Source organism: Choloepus didactylus, chromosome 1 (genome assembly GCF_015220235.1).
Source record: "Choloepus didactylus isolate mChoDid1 chromosome 1, mChoDid1.pri, whole genome shotgun sequence".
NCBI classification, from domain to species: Eukaryota; Metazoa; Chordata; class Mammalia; order Pilosa; family Megalonychidae; genus Choloepus; species Choloepus didactylus.
This window is the reverse complement of record NC_051307.1, coordinates 145,583,216-145,610,543: the sequence shown is the minus strand read 5'-3', so window position 1 is coordinate 145,610,543 and position 27,328 is coordinate 145,583,216. Positions and strand designations below refer to the sequence as shown.

Below are 27,328 nucleotides of genomic sequence, written 5' to 3'. Positions count from 1 at the left end.
AAGGGGTGACAATGTGATTGGGAAAGTCTTATGGACCATACTCCCTTTTGTCTCATTTATGGATGACTGAGTAGAAAAATGGGGGTAGAAAAAAAAGAAAAAAAAAAAAAGGCACCCAGTGTTCTTTTTTTACTTTAATTGTTCTTTTTCACTTTAATTTTTATTCTTATTATTGGTGTGTGTGTTGTAATGAAAATTTCAAAAATTAATTTTGGTGATAAATGCACAACTATATAATGGTACTGTAAAAATTGAATGTACACTTTGTTTTGTATGACTACATGGTATGTGAATATATATCTCAGTAAATATGAATTTAAAAAAAAAACAAAAAAAAACATTGGCATTTGGTTCACAGTTTCTTTTGGAATTCAGTAGTGTAAGTCAACCTTTCTGAATTTGATCAGTTTTCTCAGTCTTGGGGGAAGAGCCCCTTCCTAGATGGACTGTGAAAATGTCCCCTGAAATCTCTTGGAACCCGGGCAACTATCCTGTCCCTGTCAACACAGGGGTCTGAACAGACATCTTTCCTTCAAACATCTGTAGTTTGATTTATGTGGCCAATAAGCACTTCAAATTCAACCTGCCTGTGACAGAATTCATCATCTTCTCCTCCAAACCTGTTCCTCTTCTGGGGTTCCTTACTGAATGAATGGACCTTCCATCCACACCATTATTCATTCTTGGAGTCTGGATATCATCCTTGCCTTCCCCTTCCTCTCCCTCTCTTCCCACATCTGATCTGTTACTGAGGCCAGTTGATTCTTCCACTTAGATGTATCTTTTCAATCTGTCCACTTACCACCACCTCCACCACCCCCATCCCACCACCGCTAGCTCAGCCCTAGTTCCAGACACCGTCATCTCTTGACTCCCACCTGCCTCCCTGCCTGCCTCTATTCCTCACACTGAAGCCACAGCCAACTTTCAAAATGCAGATCTCATTATGGCCCTTCCCTACCTTCACTGTCTTCTCATTACTTGAACAATAAAGTTCTCATACCTTTAAATTTCTACAGGAGACTGCATGAGCTGGTCTCTTCTTATCTTTCCAGCCTCATCACTTGCCAGTAACTCCCTCCACTTTGTGATATACCATGCAGAACTTCTTTCAGTTCCTTAAATTTCTTCTGTTGCCTCTGAGCCCTTCTACATATGCTGCCATCTTATTCGGAACATCTCTTTTCCTCTCCCTACCACCCACCTGAGTACCAATCCTTCAGATCTCAACTTAAATTTCCCTTTTCCAAGAAGCTTTACCTGATCTCCTAAGTTCAGTTAACAGTTCCCACTATACACTCCCATGTGACCCTGCACTGTGTCCATGTCATAACACCTTTCACACTGAATCACACCCATAACAACACTTATATCCTGCTTAACATGTTCCAGGCACCCTTCCAAGTTTCTTATGATTATGAAGTCATTTAACCTCTTTAAACAGCTCTATAAGGTAGATACTATTACTGTTCCCATTTTGTAGAAGTGGAAATTGAGGTACAGGGAGGTTATATAACTAGCCCAGGTTCACATAGCTGGGTTTTGGACTTAGGCAGATGAGCACTGGAGTCCATGCTCCCAAACATTTTGCAATTGTGCTTTTCCAAGAATTAGTTATTTATTTGCCCAGTTCTCCTACTTGGCTGTGAGTTTGCTGAGGGCAGGGACCATGTCTTGTTTGTTGCGATATTCCTAAGATCTTGCACAGTACATAGGAAGTGCTCAATAAATGTCTTTTGATTGGTAGGAGGAATAAAAAGAACTTTTCAGTCTGACCATTTACATTCTCTGGGTGCTTAGATTCTGTTTAAAGTTCAGGTCTAGTGTAGATGGTTAAATATATGAGATGGAGTTGAATTGTCAGGGTCCAATTCCCAGTTCTACCCTTGCTATTTATGTGACATTGGGCAGGTTTCCTCATGTTTAAAACAAGAGAAAATAGTATCTACTTAATAAAGTTGTTATAAGTATAAAATGAGGTAATAAATAGAACACGTCTGCCACAGAAAAAATATCCAATAAATATACATTATTAAAATAATGCAGAACAATTCTTTCTTTGGATCCAGAGAATGAAAAGAGAGAATTATCACTACTCCCAAATAGATACAAATTTAAAATATTTGAATATTTTATAAAATTTTGAAAGCTTTTATTTCAATCTGTTACTTTACAGAGCCCTTAGAGCTGCTGGTGAGTGTATGGGCTTCTGTAAAACGTGATTAAAATACCCATAAGGGGCACTGTTCTAAAATACTAATGAATTAAAACCTAAACAATAATGTATCTTTTGCATTTGGGAAGCTGCTGGCTGCAGAAATACGTATTTCCACCTGCCTCTCTGAGCACATCTGCCTCCACTGCCCCAGCTACACATTACACTACATGTGTGGCAAAAGTATAAATCTTATATTAAATGCAATTTGAGAAATTACATGTGAGTTTAAGAATAGGTGGCCAGGGAGAGGATCTAAGATGGCGGCATAGAGAGGAGTAGAAGCTAAGTAGTCCCCTTGGAACAACTAAAAAAACCAGAAACAACTAGTAAATAATCTGGAATAACTGTGGGGGGACAAACGTGACCATCCACTCATCACACACCAACCTGAATTGGGAGGAATCCCTGAGGTCACAGCATAAAATCTGTAAGTAAAAACTGCAGATCCAAATCGGAAGACCCCTCCCCCACAGCCTGAGCTACAAAGCCTCATGGTGCTAGAGAGAAGCTTTCTCCCAGCAAGCGAATATAGTTCAGCTGAGCTCCAACAGGAGTTTTAATTAGTGAGTGTGAACTGCTCACTACGATGTTCGAATCCCCAACAAGCAGACAGAGGCTTTTGGTGACAACTGACCTTGGAGAGCTGGAGGGTTGTCTTGGACTAGCTCTGAAGGGGACTCTTGTTCCTTTTTCGACTCAGTGGAGAAAGCCTCAGCCGTTTTCAGTTCCCAGTTCTGTGACCCAGACAAAGGTATAGCACAGGCAGAGAGAGACCATTGAAATGCTAATGACCCCCCCCTAGGGGGTCTATCTTCTCTAAGAGGAAAGGGGTGGGGCCCAGCTCTACTACCTTCCTTTCATTCAGAGCTTGGGGAAAAACAGCCACACCTCCTTACACCAGTCAAGAATTACAGGCTAACAGGCGCCACCTGCTGGGCAGAAAAGCACAGTGACCAGAGGCATCAGAGGGTGTCAGGGAAACCAGATACTGAATATTTCTCCTTCTGGGACCTTAGCCCATTCTGGTCTGGGGAGGCCTGATTGGGGTAACCAAGAAAACCATGCCTAGACAACAGAACCTACAACCTACACCAAGAAAAATGAGGTTATGGCCCAGTTAAGGGAACAAACTTGCACTTCAACTGTGATGCAGGAATTGAAACAACTAATAATAAGTCAATTCAAAAAGTTTAGGGAAGATATGGCAAAAGAGCTGAACTGTATAATGAAAACACAGGACGTACACAAGGTAGAAATTGAAAGTTCAAAAAACCAACTGGCAGAATCTATGGAAATGAAAGGCAAAACACAAGAGATGAAAGACACAATGGAAACATGCAACAGCAGATCTCAGGAGGCAGAAGAAAACACTCAGGAACTGGAGAACAAGGCACTTGAAAGCCTACACACAAAAGAACAGATATAGAAAAGAATGGAAAAATATGAGCAACGTCTCTGGGAACTTAAAGACAAAATGAAAAGCAAGAATTTACGTGTCATTGGTGTCCCAGAAGGAGAAGAGAAGGGAAAAGGGGCAGAAGCAATAATAGAGGAAATAATCAATGAAAATTTCCCATCTCTTATGAAAGACATAAAATTACGGATCCAAGAAGCGCAGCGTACCCCAAACAGAATAGATCTGAATAGGCCTACACCAAGACACTTAATAATCAGATTATCAAACATCGAAGATAAAGACAGAATCCTGAAAGCAGCAAGAGAGAAATGATCTATCACATACAAAGGAAGCTTGACAAGACTTTGTGTGGATTTCTCAATAGAAACCATGGAGGCAAGAAGGAAGTGGGGTGATATATTTAAGATACTGAAAGAGAAAAACCACCAACCAAGAATCCTATATCCTGCAAAACTATCCTTCAGATATGAGAGAGAGCTTAAAAAAATTCTCTGACAAACAGACAATGACAGAGTCTGTGAACAAGATACCTGCTCTACAGGAAACACTAAAGGAAGCACTGCAAACAAAAAGGAAAAGACAGGGGTGAGAGGTTTGGAAAACAATTTTGGGAGATAGTAGCACAGCAATGTAAGTACACTGAACAAAGATGACTGTGAATATGGTTGAAAGAGGAAGGCTAGGATCATGTGGGACACCAGAACAAAAGATGAACGATAAAGATTGGGACTGTGTAACTCAGGGAAACCTAGGGCTCTCAACGATTGTAATAAAAGGTACAAATATGTTTTACATGAGGTAGAACAAATGAATGTCAACATTGCAAGGTGTTAAAAATAGGGTGGGATTGGGGGGAAAATACAATCAATGCAAACTAGAGGCTAGAATTAACAGAAACATTGTATTATGCTTCCTTTAATGTAACAAAAGCAATATACCAAAGCTAAATGCATATGGGGGGTGGGGAATAGGGGAAGGTGTGGGACTCCAGGCATTGGTGATGTTGTCCGACTCTTTATTCTACTTTAGGTTAATGCTGTCTTTCCTTTTGTCACCTTCTAGCTATCAAGTTTTTTTGTTTGTTTGTTTGTTTGTTTTTCTCTCTTTGTCTTGCCTTTTTCTTTTCCCTCTCTGCCTTCTTTGACTCTTCCTCCATCTTTGTGGAAGAAATGTCCTTATATAGAGAGTGGCGATGGTGCTCAATACATAAATACGTGACAATACAGGGAACCAACAATTGTTTACTTAGGATGGAATGTATAGTGTTTGAACAAAACCATCTTAAAAGAAATGGGTTGATGAAGAAATCTTGAGGGCACTATATTGAGTGAAATAAGACAGACACATAAAGGCAAATATTGCAGGGTCACACTGATATGAACTAGTTATAATATGTAAACTCATAGACATGAAATATAAGTTACCAGGATATAGAATGAGGCTAAAGAATGGGGAGCGGTTGCTTATTGTAAGCAGAATGTTCAACTAGGGTGAACTTACATATTTGGAAATGGACAAGGGTGATGGTAGCATGTAATGAGTATAACTAACAGTGCTAAAAGGTGTGTGAAGGTGGTGGAAAGGGTAAACTCAGAGTCATGTATGTCACCAGAAGGAAAGTTGGAGGTTAAAAGATGGGAATGTATAAAACGTGAATCTTGTGGTGGACAATGTCGGTGATTAACTATACAAATATTGGAAATCTCTCTCACGAACTAGAACAAATGTATGTCACTATAACTAGAGGTTAATAATAGAGAGGCATATAGGGAAAAAATATATACCTATTGCAAACTATATACTACAGTTAGTAGTATTTTAACATTCTCTCATCAACAGTAACAAATGTATTATACCAAAACTATGAATCAATAATGGAGGGGGGGCATGGTTAGGGGTACAGGAGGATCTGAGTTTCCTTTTTTTTTGTCTTTATTTCTTTTCCGGAGTAGTGAAAATGTTCTAAAAATTGAAAAAAAAATAATTGTGTTGATGGATGCACAGCTGTATGGTGGTGCCGTGGGCAATTGATTGTACATTTTGGATCTTTGGATAGTTGTATGGTATCTGAACAATCTCAATAAAAAATACATATATATATATATAAAAGTAATATCCTGGCAAAAAAAAAAAAAAAAAAAAGAATAGGTGGCCAATGTTTTAGTCAAACAATCTATTGTGAATTTTAGAATAATTGAATGTTAAAGTATCAAAGTACTCGTTTTGGCAGCCTTTAAAAATCATTAAAAGTCTGACATCCAAATCAAACTGAAATCACTCATTTAAATAGTGGGTGTTTCCTGGATTACACTTCAACAAAAGGCTGTCAGACTTGGTGGCATCCCTGCCTATCTTGCTGCAACAAATATCTCAATAATGTCTGGTTGAGACGTGCTAAATGGAACTGGCATGGAATATCATTCTAGCTTTAGAATGAATTGCAAGCTCAAGGTCTTACGGATGTTCAGTAAAAATTACTCTAATTAATTTAGATTTGCTTTGTCTCTCATACTTGAGTACTGGTCCTTCTTCTGATAAATAACGTTGGACTTTAAGTTTTTGTCCTAGAAGACAACCCATCAGAAATTCCTTCCATCCATCCCAGACGTCCAAGCGGAGTGTTGTACCTGTGGATTAAGATAGGCAGTTTATGGTTCTAATCCATCACTGTGGTTTAGCAATCCATTAAACTTCTAATGATAACTTTTGCTAAACAGAGGATAACTTTTGCTAAACAGAGGAATTTGCCAAACAGAGGCATGAGATAGATGTAAAACGAAAAGTAACCTTGGAATAAGTAGGCACTAGGGATGCTATTTTTAGCTTAGGCATTGATTGGCTTGGAAAAGCCACTTCTGTGTTCTTCCATTTTCTTATCTGCACAATGATTGTATAAAATACTGAAAATTTTTTTTGCAATTATCTTAAAACAGCTCTGCGGATATTGATTCAATGCTGATATTGTCATGTTTGTCTCTTTACACCTCGAGCTGGTGATCACCTTGAGAAAAAGACTAAACCTTATCTGTTTATGATTTAGTAAGCTTGGGCTTCAAGCAACCTCCCACTCAAAAGGAGTATTGGGTAGACAATAGTTTTAAAATAAAGAGGACTCAAGACAAGAATTCAAGTTCTATATATATTTACTAAAGGAGCACATAAGGTAAAAGGAACAGGTTTACAAAGTAATAGTAAACAAATATATTACCAAGCCTGGGAACTCCAACCCCTCCAGTTGCAGCTGGATATGAGATAAGAGTTCCTCTCCAGTCTAAGTTACAGAGTATTTGTAGAGCCTTGATTGAGGTTGCATTCAATTTGATTGAGGTTGCATTCAATTGTCATACTTTATTTTTATGATTTCAATTGGGAATTTCTGACCAAGGTTTCAGCCTTAGTCATTCAAGCCATACTTTATTTTTATGTTTGACAAGCTGTTGAATCTAAGTTCAATTGAAAACAAAGGGGAGTATTCACAGCATTATCAGAGATTCAAACTTAACTTTGAATGTCTGCAAAACTTTACTGAAAATATATCTACTAATTGAGCCATAACTTCTGTAAGAGCTATGTAACACACCTTTTACTTACATAAAAACTAAAAATTAGAAGAGGAATTACTGTTACTTATAACTAACTTAGTAGTATAGATTTTCTATTTCATTCTATCAGTCTAGTCATTACATCATGTCTAGTCATTACATCATATCTCTCACTTCCTCTTTTCTTGCTTGGGCCTGTTTAGCTTCTCCTTCAGTACAGTCTTCTAATATAGGACTCAAAGGATATGAACCATCAGTCCCAGTTATTATAGTAAGGCCTTTCCACTTTTTATTGTTTGGAAATTGTACTTGAGTATTTTGGGGCAAATGTTCTGTTAACTAAGGTTCAATATTTGAAGGAATAATTGGTTTCTCACTATCAAAATAGAAGGCATCAGGTAGTAAACGAGAGCAGCAAGTCTCCACAGCTGTCTGATCCCTATATAGAGGGAAGGAATCAGCATTTTCATTTTCAGATTCCTCAGTTGAGGTGCTGTCCTGCAACAATATATGAATTACTATGTAAATTAAAGTCATTATGTTGCAAGAGAAAACAGTGGACTGTGGGTAGAGTTGAATGATATCTGACAGCTAATACCTCTGGTTCTATCCATCACAAGACAGGAGTCATTCGGTCTCATGAACATGAAGTAATTCACTGCTGTTAGAGAAGTATCACTTGCCCTCAAAAGTCTACCCTCTCCTAACCTCTGTGACACAACATTTGTTTTGTCCTTCATGCTGGTGTTTTCAAGGACTCTCCTCAGCCTTCGGTGCTTCTCATACTACACATTTTCCTGGATTAAAACCCAAATTTCTCCCCAGGGCCTACAAGGCCTTCCCCAGTTCACATGCCATGTCCTCACAGAGGACCGCCTTGTGGCCACCCTAGGTAAAACAAGGTCTGCCATACCCATCCCAATTACTCTTTATCCCATGACCTTATTTTAACTTCTCTATCTCTCCTTTCATCAAAACCTGAAATAATTTTACTTGTTTCAAGATTTTGTTTTTTGCATGCCCCCACTAAAATGTAATTTTTCTGGGATTTGGCACAGAGCCTGCCACTTGGTAAGTGTTCAGTAAACTTGCTCATTGATTATCTGGCCATTTCACTGACACTAATGGCTTTGTTTACTGGCAATGTGGCGCTCACTCCCAAATCTAAATCTCTAGCCTAAACCTCTATTCCAGCTTGATTCCCCTTACTGCGGATATTGCAGTACAACCTCATCTAAAAGACAACTTGCCATTTTCCTCATTGTGTTGGTCAGAGTTCTCCAGGGAAACAGAACCAACAGGAGATTATGTATACATAAATATTATGAGATTTATTACAGGAATTAGCTCACATGACTGTGGGAGATTGGCAAGTCTGAATTCTTTAGGGAACTCAGATGCAGGTTTTGATGAATTCCCCAGGAGAAGCTGGCTGGCTGAAGTAAAGATAGAAATTCTTCTTCATTACTGCTGAAGAAATTCTTCTTCATCAGTTCTCCCTTTAAGGCCTTCAACTGATTAGATGATCAGATGAGACTGCGCTCATGGGTGAAGGCAATCTTTTTTTGATTAAAGATGTAATCAGCCTTAGTGCAATTGACTGACTGATGATTTAAATCCACAAAATATTCTCACCATAGCAATCAGGCCAGTGCTTGTCTGACCAGACAACTGGACACCATAACCTAGCCAAGGTGACATGTGAACTTAACCATCACAAACTCCAACCTGCTTTTCCTCCTGCATTCTGTGTCTCAGTTGGTGGTACCACTATCTTCCCTGCTACCTAAACTAGAAATTTGGGAATGCTTCCTTATCCCTCCTTTCTGCTCACATGCTACATCTAAATTGATAAGGCCTGGCAAGTTTACCTTGTAAATATTTAGGAATTCTGTTTCCTTGCCTCCATTTTAACCAGCTCTGCCCTATTTCAGGCCTACGTAATCTCTCATCTACATCTACTGCATGAGACTACCAGGAGCTGCCTCCTCTCTTTCATCAGGTTTCTGCTCAAGTGTCATCTTCTTTCCTGACTAACCATATAATGTAGCCCCCCCACCATCAACAACTTATGTACTCCCCTCTCTACCACTATACTCTCTATTCCATTTTCCTTTCTTTTTCTTTGTAGCTATTATCTCTATTTAAAAATTAGATATTTTTCCTGTTTACTTGATGATGCTTGCCTACCTCACTCAAATACAAGCTCCTAGAGGGTAGGGACTTTGCCACTCTTACTCATATTTCTATTCCTGTTTTCCCAAACATGCCTGGATCATGGTGGATAAATAAATAAATGTTTATTTATTGACATTTAGTTTTCATCCATTCTTGTGAGCCCTGTTTTAGTTATCCCCTTGAGTTGCAAGGAGATCCTCAAGAAAATGGGATTTTATTATAGGGATAGACAATGACTGGACCTGGTGTGCATTAGGAATGAAGACACATCTCAGGATGGGGCACTCCCCATGTCTCATGGCCTCTCTGTCTTTTTACTCCAGGAGCTCTCTCTGTATCTCTTTGTGTGTCTTTTTCTCTCTCTATTGACAGGCTGCCTCCGCTTACTTATAGTTTCTGTCCTATTTAAATTTTGGCTTGCATGCAACATTGGTTTGCTAAGGCTCTACCCTACTTCATGAACCTTTCAGTTTCTGCTCTTGCTGCTAACCAACATTGTGCCTCTACATTTCCCAATTTGAATTTACAAGACTAATCATAATAATTAATAATAATTGTTCACATTCATTGAATGCTTAGTATATGCTCTGTGCTGTTATAAGTACTTTACATGAATAATTTAAAACTCACAACAATCTTAGGAGATTGGTAGTATTATTATCCTCATTTGACAACTGAGCGAACTGAGGTACCAAGAGATTAAGTAACTTGCCCAGGGTTCACACAGCTAGTAAGTGGTGGATCCAGGTGTTAGACTCAAGCAATCTGGCTTCTGTGCCTATGTTCCTATCCTCTATGTCATGCTTCCTCTCCAAGCAAGAATCTAATTGGCCCATCTGTGATGGCTGGTATCACTGGACTGCTTATGTATCGACTGCCTTTGAATGAAAATATAATGGTCTTGGTAGTCGGAGTTGGAGTGTATACATGACTTGGCTTATTCATACACATCCTCGGGTTCAGAAACATAGTAGGTTCATAATAAATACTTTGAGTAGGAAGGAAAGGAGAAAGGAAGGAAAGAAAGGGGGAAAGAAAGATAGGAGGGAAAGAGGAAGGCAGGCAGCCTCAGTAGATCTTTGGAGCCATACAAAGCTTCTAAACCATCCTTATCATTGTTGGCTGAGATTGTGCAGCACTAATCATCTTAGAATCTTCAGAATGCTGAAGATAAAAAGATCGTATAAGACCAACCCACTCAGTTGCCCCATTTTTTAGACTCTGGAAACTGAAGTCCAGAGAGGCCCATGAATTACCTGGAGTTACTTAGCAAGCTGGGAGTAGAATATGGCCTGGACTTATGTCTTCAGGACCCTTTTGAATGCCTAGTAAGCCTCTTCTTTTTAGTTGTTTTTCTCTTTCTGTTCCCCTCTCTTTTCCTTCTTGCTTTCCTTCCGCAGAGAGACACATCCAAATATACTTTCTCCCTAATAATCCCTCCCTTTCTGAAGGTTCTACATTATAAGCTGTAAGCTTGCAATGAGGTTTTTCCTTCATTGCTCCTTACTTTGGTTTTGGATATCTTGACTTGGGCCTTGCTTTGTGAGTTGATTCCCCTTGGCTATGCCAGTTTACTCATGGATTCTGATCTGCATTATCCCCCTAACTTGCCTTGACCCTGAAAACCTGGTCTCAGCTAAGAGAGTTCACTGTTCTTGCTAGAGGATTATGGAATTATTCTGTAGAGACTAATTAGTGGTTCAGTAGCTATTCTGTAGAAATGCCTTGATCAACATTTTCCAAAGTAAGATCATAGTCATTGACATAATTGATTTGGTTTCTCGAAAGCTCACTGCTGCACTAAAGCTTTCTTATAAAATGTTTAATTCCTATTGGTAGCACTAGAAATAAAGGACTTTAAAACTGCTTCAAGTACAATTATTTCATCTCCTAGCCTAAATTATTTCTTATGTTTTTAATTTATTGTGAAAGTCCCTCACAGATGAGCATTGGAAAGCTTTAGTCTGGCCCTGTGCCCCAGCCTTCTTCCTTCTCCACAGCTGAGGTCATATAGCCTCCATTTGAAGGACTGGCCTGGCCCCAGACCCAGGGACCAACCCTAATTCCAGTAGGAGGGAACTTGTTAGGATTTCAGGCTAGTAGCTCAGAGGTTCGGTGGGAAGTAGGTGTTCTGGTTCATTCCGCTCAGATGTTGCCCTGTTCCCATAACTTGCTGTTTCTCCTAAACAAGCATCCATGTTGTGCCCCAGAGCATGAGTCCCATCATCCTATCTCTATGCTCTGGGTTTCCCTGGAATTGAAGTCCCTACCCTGAATCGCAACCTCCAGGGTTAGGTTTCTGTTACATGTTGTCAGAGCCTTGGATTCAACAACCAGCTTGTTTAGTTTCCTGTCTTTCTGTCATTCATTCATTCATTGCCTTGGTGCTATTGTTCACTCCCCAGATCCGTACTGGATCTCTCTGAGACTCAACCTTTGTCTTTCTCGACCATACCTATCATCATTTGCAGGCTGATCTGACTGTTCCGGGACCCCCACCAGCAGGACTTTTCTGAAGCTAACCTCCCTAGCTAGATGTCTATAGACAGGTTCTTCTTGGCCAGTCTGACCTTTCCTAGGTGGTTGCCTAGCCTCAGAGTCTCAGTTATTCCCGAGCTCAGCCTGTCTACAGCTGACTGAGCCCTGATTCTGAAAACTATAGAGAAGACTATGCAATTTAAATTCTTCACTTCCATCAAGCCCTGCATTTTATATCATTTTAACTCCCTGTCTGGTAGTAAATATTACAAGATGTTATAACCATCAATTTCAGTTCCTTGCAATGAAATAGTCCTACTTTTTAAGGAGCAAAAATAACAATGGAAGAATTTTTCTGTTAATGCTCAAGCTTTCAATATCCAGGGAATTACTAAGCAAGCTGACCAGTACCATTTATTGGATAATCATTCCATCCCTATTGATTTCACATATTAAATTTTTTGTCACCCATTAAATTTTTTCATAAATGGAAATTCTGTGGGAAAATAGAAATTTAATTGAAAAATACTATGTTGTCCCAGAGAATACAACTAAAACCTATTACTGCAATTAAAGTAGAACTAATCAGACTTAAGCTGCAGAGCCCCTCACTACATGAGACTTTTACTGCTTTATTTTTAATGTTGTATTCTTTTTTTTAAAAGAAGACTCTTTAAATTCTTTGAGCTTTACAAACTTTGGATTCATCCACTCTACTTGCAAACCCATCAACCATACCCAGCATACAGAATAGCAGGGATAAGCAACAATATTCTAGGCCATTGTCTCTCACATTTTCCCATGTGTTTCCTGTCTCCCAAGTTTCTGGATTCTTCGTCTATACTCCAGGGTCAATATTGCCACTCAGATTTGGGCATTTTCTTCCTGAATGTGGAAACCATGAGTTAGAGTGGTGAGGTCTGAGTCTTGTTCTTCTATCTTGAAAATATTAATGAGCCCTTCTGCTTTGAATAAAGTGAACAAGATTTTGGCAGGGCTATAAGAGCCTTCTTATTTCTTAGTCAGTCTACAGCTCCAAACACATGAGAGGAGTATCTCTAGTGATGCTAATTTACATCCACAGTGTGCTTTCAGAGATGTTCATTTATAAACAGCTCCATTATGTTGTGATTTAATTTGGAAATGCCATGGATTCTAAGCCTTCATGATTGCCTATGGAGAAGGAAACTGGGTGGCTGGAGGGCCAGCAGAGGTAGGGAGACTTACCACCATACATTCTTTTATACTTATGATATTTGAACCATGTAAATATATTAACTTTTAAAATAAATAAGTAAATAAAATTAACAGATTGCATAAAAATATCCAAATTTCCATTTTCTATTGAAAAACTGGAAAATCCAGTATCAAAGAACCCTAGTTCTGAATAGTAGCTAATATCAAATGTACCAATATCCATCTGGTAGTCCCTGAGGGTGTTGCAGTCGTACATCTCCAGGCCCTGAGTGGTGCGGAGACAGTAGACACTTACGGGGAAGCCACTTCTCAGAGTTACCAGTGTTTTCAGATCAGACACTTTTTTACCAAGAAGGGAAATGCTCCCCATTATTGGCATCGTCTCTTGGGTTACAGCATTGAACACGTAGAGAGTTGGCTTGTCTTCTTCCTAAAGGAAGAGAAAAGGAGGGAACTCACGGATAACAGTGTCTAGAGCTAAGGATGAGTGATAATCGGTAGAGGGTGGCTTGGAGCGCCTCTAGCTCCCACAACATGGATGCCCAGGGCAAAAGCGAAGCTCCCTGATGTCTGGTCTGAGTCTAACTCTTCTTTCCTGAGGACATTAACAAGTCCTCTTTCTTTGAATAAAGTGAAGGAGACTGGGCAGTGCTATGAGACCCTTCTTACTTCATTTTTAGTCTACAAACACAGGAAAGCAGTGTTTCTAACTTATATTCATTATGCTTACAGAGCAGTTAGTTTAGAAATGACTCCTCCATTTTGTTGCAATTTAATTTGGAAATGCTGTGGAATCTAATCCTTCAAGTCAATTTTTAAAAATCCTTTCTGTGAGGTTATCTCTAAGGAGTGGAACTAAGTTCAGGGTGGGAGGAGAGTTTTGCTCATCCTTTTAAGCTCTTTGTTGTATGTACTAATTAAAAAAAAAAATAACCATGAGTATTTACTTTTCATTTAAAAAGGGAAGTATTAAATAAGTAAAAAAAGAAAAAAAAGCTTCCTCTGTTCCATTTATTTTGCAATCTAAATAGGAAAGCAAGTGGGACAGAGATATCTGTAGCAGAGTTAAGATGGAAAGTTTGGGGGACATACTAATCCTTCTGTTAATAACAGTTAAATTAGCCAAACCAAAATTAAAGACACAGCAAGTGGGGAAAGCAAGGTTGGGGTGGGGGTGGGATAGGAAAAGATTACTAACATTTTCACTTTTCTAAGAAGAAAATGAAACTGGATTTATTTCCCCTTTAGAAGATTCCTGATAATGATGTTTTTTTTCCATGCCCTGTTGCTAGCTTGGCAGACGTAAATGGAAGTTGCTGCCACAGAGTGCTCCAGTAGTGTGGGGATTCTCGCAGAGGGGACTTAAGCAAAATTGTGAAGCAGGCAACTGGCCACAAGGTTTCTTACGGGTGTTCCAGCTAGTCACTGATCTCATCTTGGCCCCATACCCCCATGTTAACTTCCCCCTTTTCTCCCAGAGAAATTTGTTTCTGGTTCCTCCAGGGGCCCCACCCTACTGCTGGTTTATAACAGATTAAATTCATTCCTCTCCTCCCAGATAATACATTACCATAATCTAATGAACATTTAGATCTCTGATGAAATTTAAAGGCTGCAAGGCTTTGTTCTAGGGCCCATTTGAGTGAATCTCAAATGACCAGGAGTAGGTGATGTGGCTGTCTTAGTTTGTCAGGGCTATAATGACAAATACCACAGGGTGGATAAAACAACAGGAATTGATTGTCTCACAGTTTTGGGGGCTAGAAGTCCAAAATCAAGGTATCCACAGGCCATGCTTTCTCCAAAGTCTGTAGCATTCTCATGACTTGCCAGAAAAACTTAGCTCAGTCTCTACCTCTCATGTGGCCATCTATTTCATCTCCTTCTGTGGCTTCTATTTCTGTGTCCAAATTTCCTTTGCTTATAAGGACTCCAGACATATTGGATTAAGGCCTGCCCTTACAAATTAGTTCACATCCATAGTACCAGGGGTTAGGACTTGAACATGTCTTGTGGGGGACACAATTCAATCCCCAACACTGGCCCTCTCCCCCTGCACTTACGAGGCCAGCAAGCTGAGTTGCAACTTGTGTCTAGAGTACTTAGAACAATTTTTATCAATGGATTTTCATAAATCCACTCAACAAAAATTAAAAAGACGTAGGATTGAACCCCACCCTGATCAAGATGGCAGAGTGAGACACTTCAGGTCCCCATTCCTTGACAGAAGCTTTGAACAACCACCAAGAACTGGCTGAAACATCTTTATCAAAGCTACAGAAAATAGTTAAAAGACTGCAATAACAGGACAAGTGCCAAAGCAAGAAAAAAGTTACTTAAAAGTAGTAGACTCTCCTGGCACCATGTCTAGTCCCTCACGCATTCCTTCACCAGCATGGTGCAGAGCAGGCCTACACTCCCAGTGTGGCTCCCTACACCCAGTTCCACAGGGAGCAGAGTAACCCTTGTGCAGATAATGGAAGCATGTATGTCTTGCCCAATCTGTCTGGTGGTGGCTTGAGGGACTTGCCATTTCAGAACTTGTGTGTAGGAAGGAGCTCAGAGAACTCTCCTACAGAATGCTATGAGAGAGCAGTCAAGTTGTGCTGCCTGGGGCAAAGATTGCTGGCTAGAGGACATACTGTGCAGTGCCTGGGACCATGAGGAAACCATTTCCCAGGGAAGAGGGGACATTCCTATACTTGTAAACAAAGGAATTCCTAGGGCCAGTGTGCATGCCCAAGACCAGATGCATGCACAAAAAGGATCAGTGTGGCTCCTACACTTTGGCCTGGAGATGTTCTCTAAACTCATTTTAAAGATAAGCCATGAAGGAGAGCACTTGCATAAGTCTATCCGCCAATACTGGAAAAAGCATTTTCTTTGTTTCTTCTTCCATTTTTTCTCTTAGCTACTGGCAATCATGGAAAGCTCTGTCATAACACTAGTTGGATACAAGCTTAAGGAAAAGATACCTAAATTCTAGTTAAAATTAAAATTTTAAAATATTAAAATCTCAAAAAATGTCCAAGTTTCAACAAAAGGTAACAAAACATACAAAGAAATAGAAAGCAATGACTCAGCAAAGGAGATTAAAGCATTAGAAATTATCATTGAAGAGGACAGACCTGGGACATACCAAAAACTTTTAAAAATATTCCTTAAATATGCTAAAAATGCTTATGGAAAACAGGGACAAAGAACTAAAGGAAATCAGGAAAATGATAGATGAACACAAAGACTATCAATAGGTATGTGGATATTATGAAAAGGAACCAAATAGAACTGAAGACTATAGAAACAGAAATTAAAAATCCCTTAGAGGGGTGTAACAGCAGCTTGGAGCTGGCAGAAGAAAGATTCAGTGAATTTGAAGATAAGATAGTTGAAATCATTCAGTATGAGAAGCAGAAAGAAGAAAGAAGAATAAAAGTGAACAGAGCCTGAAGAACCTATGGGACACCATCAAGCATGCCAATATATACAATGTGGGAGTCCTAGAAGGAGAAGAAAGAGAGAAAGGGGTAGATGGATTAGTCAAAGAAATAATGGCTGAAATTTCCCAAATGTAATGAAACACAGGCCCTTAAGAGAAGCTATAGAGAGTTCTGAAGATTGACAGGAAAGGACAACAGACAATGGATTGATGCTGCATGAAGAAATAAAGATCTCCAGTGAGAGCAATGACATAGGTAAATATAAATGCCAGTACTATTTTACTCTTGATTTTTAACACCACTTTTTACTTTCTACAGGATCTAAAAGGCAAATGCATGAAATTGCAATAATAAATCAGTGGTCTTGACAGATAATGTAGAGACATGAGATTTACAACAAAAGCCACATAAAGGTTGGGGCAGGGGGAGAAGAGTATAGGAACATAGTTTGTATATACCCTTGAAGTTGTTGGTATCAAAGGAAAAAAGATTATTATAGATTTAGAATGTTAAATTTAAGCCTATCGTAACCGCAAAGAAAATATTGGAGAATATGTAAGCTCATAGAGACAGGGATGGGGGCATGGGAAATAGGAAGTTAATGCATAATGGTAATAGGGTTTCTGTTTGGGGAGATGGGAAAGTTTAAGTAAATGAAGGTAGTAAAAAGTGTACCACAATATTGTGAATGTGATTAATTCCATTGAATGGGAGTGGTTGAAATGAGAAAGCTATGTTGTATATATGTTCCCGCAATTTAAAAAAAAAAAGGAGCAACTAAAGAAACAATAAGAGTTAAATGTATTAATATGATCCTGGATGGGATCTAGCAAGGAAGGAGAAAAAGCTCAAAGGAACATTACTGGGACATATAAAAAAATTGGAAAATGGACTGTAAATTTTTTAGCAATGTTAAATTTCTTGAACTTGGTAACAGTACTTAAGGTGGTTACATAAGTAAATATCCTTGTTCCTAGGAAACATATTAGCATTGTTTTAGTCTGCTAGCCTACCAAAATGCAATATATCAGAAATTGGCTGGCTTTTAACAATGGGAATGTATTAGTATACAAACTTCTTGCTTTCACAGCTTTCTCTGTTCCTGTGCCTCTCACTCAGCTTCTGTTTCTTCCTCTCCTAAAGGACTCCAGTAAGAGGATTAAGACCCACCCTAATGGAGGTAGGTCACATCTTAATTTAAGATACTATTCACCAGAAGGTCCTACTTACAATGGGTCCACACCCACAGGAGTGGATTAGCCTTGAGAACATAATTTTCTGGGGTCCATAAAGTGTCCTCTCTCTGGACCTCCAAAAGACGTGTTCTTTCAATATGCAAAACACATTCATTCCATCACAATATCCTAAAGTCTTAAATCATTACAGTAACAATATTAAGTACAAAGCTCATTAAAATCAGTTACAGATAGAATCTCTTTTGTTGCTCAGATGTGGCCTCTTTCTCTCAGCCAACTCTGCAAATAAAGTTACTACCCTCCCTCTTACGTGTGACTTGACTCCCAGGGTTGTAAGTCTCCCTGGCAGCATGGGACATGACTCCCAGGGATGAGCCTGGCCCTGGCATCATGGGATTGGAATGCCTTCTTGACCAAAAGGGGGAAAAGAAATGAAACAAAATAAAGTTTCAGTGGCTAGGAGAATTCAAATAGACTTGAGAGATCCACACCCACAGAAATGGATTAGCTTTAAGAACATAATTTTCTGGAGTCCATTAAGCCTCCAAACCATCACAAATATTAAGGATCATGGTATATACCACCTGTATGCAAGTGTTTAGAAAATGGATTGATAGATATAAAATTATATGGCAAATGTGGCAAAATGTGAAAATTGGTTGATCTGGGTATGGGGGGGTGGTAGTAATATGTTGGAGTTCTCTGTTATGTTATTTTTGTAACTTTAATGTAAGTTAGAAAGTATTTCAAAATAAGATATTAAAAAAGGAAAAAAGATAAAAGATTCACCCTTTGCCTCTGCCATATATTCTGAAAACAATCATTGTCAAATATAAAGTATCTTTCTTTTCAACAAAAAGCAAATATTACAGATCTATTTCATGGAAGTAATTCTACTTTGTCTTCAAATAACAAATGCAAACTACAGGTAAATAAATATCTTTAACAATAAAATAGGGAAAGATAGAAACAGAAAAAAAGTTAATGCAAGTTTTAAATACTGTTGTACTTTATCGCAAGTTCTGCTTTTTAATATTTTGCCATTTGAGAGTTGCAGTACCAACTAAGCAGAAATTTTCCCCAGCTCCAAGTAGACAAAAAGAGGAAATGTTTGTTTTTGTTGAACTGAGTGAATTTAGGTGGAGTTGTCTTCATAAACTTCTCCACTTGTACTGTATTCATCCTGGAGATATATACTTGGAATCCAGGACAGTAAATTTAAAAACCTTTTTTTTTTTTTTTTACCATATTTTTTACATACTTTTTTTTGACAGTTCATCTTAGAAAAATTGGACTTTTTAGAATCATGTTTTCATGTATAAAATATACATTTGTACATGATTTTTGTGTAAAAAATGTTTTCAAAATGTAAATTCAATATTATGCTTCTCCTGGATTTTGGTGCTTATACTTTAACAGTGCCTTTTGAAAGCTAAAATGTTTATCATTTTGAATCAATTTCAGACCTTGCCGATACAGTATAAATTTCTCCAGCTCGTCTGATGGACGCCTGTGCAGTGGTGCTATAATTAACCCAATCTCTCACTGTGAAATGGCTTCTCATGACTTCCAAGAATGTCAGATAGGATTAACTTAAACTTTGGACTCTAGCCCTTGCTTGGCGGAAGTATGGCCATAGAAACAGGCAGGGAGGCCAGAAGTTGTCTTAGGGAGGTTGAGCCCACTTCACACTCAAGAAGGGACAACCTCCCAGAGAGTTGCTTCTCAGCTGCCTTTGCAGTAGGGCATGGATGTGTGACCAGGATGCACTCATCAGGCATAACAGCTCCCCTCCCCACACTTTGAATTAGGAGCCAGTAAAGCAGAGAAGCAGGAGACACAGGGACTCTTCCCTGGCAGTGGCAGTTCTGAGGCATCAAAGCTGTCAGTGACGCTGACAGTGAAGTTGAGAGCCTACATCCAGGGCTTAGCGGTGGTCACGCTATTTCTGCTACATGGTTCTGGATGATTTCTGGGGTGTGATTTAGATGTTGTTTCTGTTTACATAATGTCTGAGCCTGATTTTTCAATCTTCCTGGCAATGCTGGGAAGTACCCAAAGGCTTTCAAGGTGTTATTTTCTGGTAAATTATTCAGGGTTTGCTTCTGCTGCTTGCAACTAAGAACCGTGACACTGGATAGGGAAAAGGTCAAGAATACTAGGGAGCACCTTGCCTTGAGGGTAGAGAGGAGGAGAGATGCCTCCGTAAGGGAAGGAATCCATTCCCTGAAAGGCATCTCAAACCTTGCTCTGAAGTTTCTGACAACAATCATGAGCTTTCTTGATAATTTTCATACTTTGCTTCTCATGGCCCATGTCAACTCATTCATTCAACACATCTGTGGAGAGCCTACCATGTGTCAGGCACTATTCTAGGCACTAGGTGCCAACAGTGAACAAAACTCAAACTGTGGTTTCCAGGATAACAGATTAGAATGAAAGAGGCAAATGCAAGGACACCTCTGCATGTCTGACAGTAACCTAGGCTTTTGCAATGTGCCTCATGCCATGGTTTACAGGAACACGGTGAACTTCAACAGCATCAGCCATGAATGGGTAGGGTTGCCTATGGTTTTAGCAGAGCTTGGAGATACATGCCAAATAAAATATTTCTTGTCTCTTATACATTAGTTCTTTTACAAAGAGGAAAATGTTAATCTAATACTCTTTCCTCACTACCCTTATGTCACCAGCCCTGCTTTCACTTTCCAAATGTGTCTCCATGACCCTTAAAGGAGAAGGTATAATATACAGGGAAACTGGAAAGTTCATTGACAATTTCAAAAATGTATTAAAGGTAGATGACCTCTTTATTCATCTAATGTCTTTCTGTTCATACAAGTAAAACCCATGACCCACACAAAATATAAACACAAAAAGAAACCAAATATTTTGGATTTATTTCATGGCACATAATGTCTACCTGACCCTTGTTAAAAAGAAAAATTGCCAATTTGCCATTTTTGAACTCGGCAAAAGTTTTTGGTCCTCATTATGATATTTCTCAGTTGTACCTAAATAAAGATACTCTAGCTTTCCCAGATGCTCTGAAGGTAGAACTAACTTGAATGAGGTAATGTGGTGATCAGTTAAATAGGAAAAGTACTACTTATATTTGTATACCTCTAATTATGCAAAGAAACCAACATGACCTAGAAAGCAGCCTTTGGTTACCTGAGATAGATCAAACAGGATAGAGCTGGTATGACTGCATTCTTTGAGGCATGGGATATATTCATGCAGAATTTTTGATGTTTAAGCTGATTTTGGATTATTATACATATAGTAAACCATGTGGGCTTTTGGAATGGCATGATTTTTAGCACCTAATCTAAACAGGAACTAAGTTAAGATGGAAACCAATATTTAGGGCTACTGCAGGTAGTTTCTTCCTTAAGATTCAAGATATTATTTTCCTTCTGAAAGTGATTTTCTAAATTTGATTCTCATGAAGAAGATGATGATTAAGATCCATAATATATCCATGGAACTGGAGGGTTTTTAATTAAACCCCATATGTTGGTGAGTTCCATGATTCATAGTTACATGCTGCCATGGCTCTCTTGAATAAATTCTTTTACCTCATCATTGTATTCTTGCTATTAGCAGTTTAAAAATCCAGGAAAAGGTTAAAGTTCTGCAAAAGCAGCTTTCATTACTGTGATAGATGATGTTCTATTAGCAGAATTAATGAAATGTTTTTGTAAGTAAAACTAGAAATATAGATGGCCTCTGAATAGGGGAATCAGGGGCCAGGGGTGGGAGGGAGACTTTTTTATTGTATTTCCTTTTGTACCTTTTGACTGAGCACCATGTGAATATACTACGTAGCCAAAATAAATAAAATTAAAATTTCTAAAAAATAAAAAAGTCAATCCTTAGTTAAATAAAAGTAGTCTATTCATATTCTTAACAAACTTTATCTACATCCCTGATTCAATCAGATTTCTCCAGCCAGCTCAAATATTGTTATTGAACGAAACCACTATCTCTAAGTAAGCAAACAACAAAAAAGTCTTGAACATCATTATTGGCCCTGGAAAATACCAGGAAATTTTAGAGGATAGACCCTCCTCAGTACCAAAAACAAACAAACAAACAAAAAATATGTAAATACATTTAAAGACAGAGAGGGAAGACATTTAAAATATTACATGGAATTTGGTCTGCTTAAAAAAAATAATGTATTTTACTACAATTTTCTGAATGTCTAACAAAAGGAGAAAAATGGAAGAAATCAGAGTTGTTTTTGTTTCCTTTTTTGGTAAATATTTTTTCACTATTATAAAATACATGAATAAATGATCATAGAACATTAAAATCACACATCCAGATATGATCTTTTTGGTGACCTAAATGGGGTCATTCAATGCTTATTGTTCTGTGATCTGTCTTTATTACAAAGAAACAGTGGAGAGTGTTCCTTTAAACATAAACTTCCCACTTAGCCAGTCAGTAAACATATTAGAAGAAAAAGAGTTATCTTTGGTTACCATAGAAAAAAATGTTGAAATGCTGAATATCAGAAAGTTAGCACCTCATTTAGTGGGAAAATGTACTTGACTAAGTTCCTTGAGGATAGGGTCATGTCTTCATATGGGGTAAAGAATTAGTACAAACTGAATAGCTCTTCTACCCTTGAGAACTCTTCTTCAACTCTTTTGTCCACCTGTCCCTTTAAGAAACTATTGACCGTTGTGGAACACCCCCACCCAGAAAACCTCCAAGCGCATAATTTTGCATATTTTGTGATTTTAGGGTTCTGTAAAGTTCTTAAATACCAGCCATGTATCTGAGGTTAAGCACCACTGATTAGAGACACTCTATAAATGGAAAAGACTATATCCATTGTATATACACCTTGTTCGTGAATGGCTACTCTGGCTCACATGTAGAAACTGTCTTTTCATTCTTATTATTAATGAGAATTTCTTCCCTGTTTTCACTGTGCTGCTCCTCATCATTGTGGATCTATCAAAGTGACCTGCTCCTCTTCCTCCCACATCAATATTCCAGATCTACCTCTTGGTTAGTTCCAATATTGGTTTGTAGTGTGTTCTGTGACAACTGGATGGGGCAGGCAGCAGTGGGGCTTGAGGAGAGAAGGAGGAGAAGAGGAAAATGAGGGGGAATCCGAATGTACAAATCATGCATAGAGTCAGTTATACAAATGGAGAGGAAAAGGGAAGAAAGGGGAAACCTCTTTCTAAGTTATGAAATTATTTTGGTTGAATTATCGACAACTTAGGTTGTATCTACAACTTAGGCAGACAACAAATGCTCTTCTGATTATCATACCTTAACAAAGCATTTGAGAGTTGAACAAAAAGATATTCCAACATCAGCAAGACTCCAACTGTCCTTTAGAGCTGCTCCAGCATACATTAACTCCAGATACCGCCTGCCTTGTTTGTCCTCAGAGAGAGAGATGTGGAAATAATCCTTAAAAAGTCAATAGCACAGTATGTAAAGAGGACATCTCTACATTACTAAACCAGCAATGTAATGCCTTATCTTTTCATTTTTCCATTGAGAATAATTGTTTGGGATAGAGGGAAGAAGTATAACACAGGGATTCTTAACTTGGCATTTATAGACCTCTCAGAAAGTCTATGGATGGAATTGAGATGAGAAAAACTTACATTTCATTTTCATTAATTATAAATGAAATTTGAGATTTTCCTTCAATTATGTAAGTAGGCAGAAGACCAAAGTAGCAGCAGTTGGCCATGCCTGTGACTTTGTTACCAACAGAAGTCACAATTATTTTCATATCACACAACAGTTTTTGCAGATATCCCAAAATGTTATTTATACTGATCACTACTTCACATTTACAATAGTAATTAGATATATTGCTAGAGCTTGTTAATGTGCTAATAAAGAAGCCCACTTGTCATTATATCGCAAATTATTTTTAATGTATTTTTTTATCCTGGTAACATATACAAAATAACATTTGCCATTTTAATCACCTTTAAGCATTCACTTCAGTGGCACTAATTACATTCACATGTTGTGCTATCACCATTCATTGCCAAAACTTTTTCATTACCCCAAACTCTTCAATCATTAAACATTAAGTCTCCATTTCCCCTCCTCCATACACCTGGGAGCCAGTAATCTCCTTTCTGTCTCTATGAATTTGCATATTCTAATTATTTCATATAAGTGAAATTATACAGTATCTTTCTTTTTGTTTCTGGCTTATTTGACTCAACATGATGTCTTCAAGTTTCATCCATACTGTAGTATGTATCAGTACTTCATTCCTTTTTATGGCTGAATAGTATTCCATTGTATGTATATACCACATTTTGTTTATTCATTCATCTGTTGAAGGACACTTGAATTGCTTACACCTTTGACTATTGTGAATAATGCTGCTATGAACATTGTTGTACAAATATCTGTTCAGGTCCCTGCTTTCAATTCTTTTGGGTATAGACCTAGAAGTGGGATTGCTGGGTCTTATGGTAGGTCTAAGTTTAACTTTTCAAGGAATTGCCAAATTGTTTTCCACAGTGGCTGCACCATTTTACATTCCCACCAGCAATAAATGAATGTTCCTGTTTCTTTGCATGCATGCCAACACTTGACATTTTCTGTTTTTTTTGTTGTTGTTGTTTTGTTTTTTTTGTTTGTTTTTAATATTAGCCATTCTATTGGGTATGAAGTGGTATTTCATTGTGATTTCAATTTACATTCCCTAATGGCTAATGATGTTGAGCATCTTTTCATGTGCTTATAGGATATTTGTATATCCTCTTTGGAGAAATGTCTATTCAAGTCCTTGCTCATTTTTAAATTGGGTTGTTTGTCTCTTTGCCTTTGAATTGTGTTTTTCAATATTTTAAAACTGCATTTCAATATAACTGGTTTCCTTTTCATTTGTATTTCTTTTTTTTTTTTTTTTTTTTTTTTTTTGCATTTAAAGACATTCTGAGAAGGTTCCCATAGGCCTCACCAGACTGCCAGTATGATACATGACATAAAGGTGAGGATTGCTTGTGTTAGAAGATACAGATTTCTGTGATAACAGTAATCTACCAAATATCATGTAACTGTGGTTCAAAGAATGGTCCTTAATAAATGGGAATGACTATCTCCAAGTTAAATTCCATTTTATTGTCAGATCCAAATATTTGCTTATTCTTCCCATTTGAGAGTGAATTTGATAAGGGATTTATAAGGAAGGTCCTGTATCCAAGTTGTTTTTATTCTGGCTCTGTGATTTAGGTAAAAATCATCAACCTGTCTGGGCTTCAGCTTTCCCTGGAAGCGTAATGAAACAGTGGTCCAGAAACTCTCTAAAGTTCTCTCCAGCCCCCAAATCCTTGGGTTCTTTAAAGTTGCTTGCTCACCAAATAAGTTATCTGACAGCAGGCACACTCCACTTACATAGACAAGAGTTAGTTGCATGTTTATGTCCTTTTATGAAGAATTGCAGTTATAATATCTGGCCATGCAGAACCCACAAGTTCCCTAAAAAGAAGTGAAACTTTTTTTCCCCTGAAAATTTACTGGCTCAGTTTGCTTTCTAGTCCAACATCTCCATAGTTACTATCTTCATATCAAGCTTTCATGAAAGCAGATAATTATATTTTAAATAGATTTAGTTCCCCATTTGTTGAAAATATACCCAATAGTATGTCTACCCCATGCACATTTTAAATGTTGCTGCATAGTGAAAATTAATCTACATCTTATTGGTTCAGTGACAAAAATACATACCTTTATCATTAACTTGACAGCTTCCACAGTTTCATCTGCTGAAACATCAAATGGTTCAAAAGATCCCTCAAAGGCTATGAAAATCCTCATTGTGCAATTGTCTTCTCAAAAAAATCTTTTTTCCAAGATCCAGCTGGTAGCAGCAACAAGTCTAATTCACAATTAAGGACAAAAATGATGACCAGAAGTACTTGTCTCTGTGCAACCTCAAAGCTGCCGAGAGAATGTGAGGAAACAAGTCCCACAGTATGGCTGTACCAAGCAACCCAGACAGCAGGTGTATTGTAGAAAATGTTTCTTTGCTGAAGGCAGTGGTCAAAGCCACCTTGTTCCTATATTATGGAAGCCATCAAACTTAACACTGGTTAAGGCAAGTGTGAACAAGCTTCAAATGTGTAATACAAGAATGTCACACATAAATTACACTTTTGCGATGTGACCACAAATGACGCACTCTTGAATCCCTCTTCACTCAAGTACTGCTGATTGAAGGACCCTTCAAAATAGGTATTTGACCGAGATGCTCTGGCACAGGTGAAGCAAAACAGAGTTGAGTTTACTGAATGTGATAATCCTGAAAGATCTCTGTAAATAACTCTGAGCTGAAGCATTCTGGTTTCTATAACGACTTTGTGTACTGGCTCCCTGGTGAGATTTCTAATCCAGCCACAGGGTACAGAACAATACGCACTTGCACCAGGGAGATGAATGTGTAGGCAAATGACTCTGTGGCTTTCTCTTCTCATCTCTGCATAATGGAATCTGCTGAGTAGCCACAGAGTATAGTTGGTATTTCTTTTAGTCCTTGACTTTACGTTATTTAGAACAATTTGCCATTGTTATCTCCTTCAACCTCCCTTAGTGTTGGTGGAAAATATTTAAAACCCCACTCAATAAGAAAGTAAAGATACCCATGTACCATTACTCAAGTTGATAGGGAAAGCATTTTATTGGAACTTACTACTAAGACTTTTCCCTGAAATCCCTCATTTTAATATCCCTGGTTTAATGCTATTAGGTCTGATCATTTTTTTCATATGTGTAAATATTGTCTTCCTTCTGAAATTCCTACTGACTTGGGACCAAGTCCTCATCTTGCATTTCTTTTTATCCTTAACAGCACTTAACACATTGTGAATGACGTGATAGGTGCTTTAGTAAACATTAACCTGTTGATTGATTCCCTTTTAATTTACAACCTGAGTTTCAATTTGAGAAAACGGAAAATATAAAAATGGCAAAGGATTTTATTGCAGACCTTATTTCTTTTTGTTTCGTCTTCTTCAAATGTGTTGCAACATTATATCTTTTTATGCTGTCAACATTTTGGTAGAAAGCATATTAATGTAGGATGTGGTTGATGCTGTTTTGGTCCCTTGCTCAGCATCCCCCAGCTGCTGTGAATTGTTGGCATCTAAAGGCTCATAGCTGCACTCACCTTTCTCCAAAGATTTGCCCTCAGTTGATGGGAGCTGCCTGGCATGACAATTAGGAGCCCCCTCAGCGAATGACTGCTAAGGGGCTACAAAAGGCTGGCCCTCTTATCTCAAAGTGGACAACTCTGCAGAGGATCCCTGAAGATCAGGCCATTACTGGACTTTTTATTTGAGATGACGATATTCTCGCTCACCTCTTTCCTCTTCTCAGTCCTACTTAACTCTTCTCTTTCTGGTTTTTCTCTCAAGAGCATTCCCTCAATAGTTGACATGCATCCAAATCCCTATCTAACACTCTGCTTCCAGGGAATCTAACCTAAGACAGAGACTCTTAAAGAGACTGTAGCTGTTGGAACTACATATTTATTTAAACATTCATATTTTTGTACACTGTGGTAGACCTACTTTTTGGAATAAATGCCCAGCTGACAAAGATCCACTTTAAGTAGACTCCTCCCTCACCACCTCCCTGCCCCAGCAGCTAGGTTTGTGCTG

At 38.3% G+C, this 27,328-nt stretch overlaps 1 protein-coding gene across 1 annotated transcript in view; it reads right to left on the bottom strand.

The window, feature by feature from the left end:
* The window catches only part of ANKUB1 (ankyrin repeat and ubiquitin domain containing 1), a 38,449-nt gene extending 12,723 nt beyond the window's left edge, over positions 1-25,726 (bottom strand). The window contains exons 1-4 of the mRNA XM_037827498.1: positions 25,398-25,726; positions 22,962-23,105; positions 13,244-13,460; positions 6,148-6,262 (exon numbers count right to left, since the gene is read on the bottom strand). Coding sequence (XP_037683426.1) covers positions 6,148-6,262; positions 13,244-13,460; positions 22,962-23,105; positions 25,398-25,487 — 566 coding nt within the window. The 5' untranslated portion in view covers positions 25,488-25,726. The remainder of the gene's footprint in view (positions 1-6,147; positions 6,263-13,243; positions 13,461-22,961; positions 23,106-25,397) is intronic.
* Between the last annotated feature and the right edge of the window lie 1,602 nt (positions 25,727-27,328).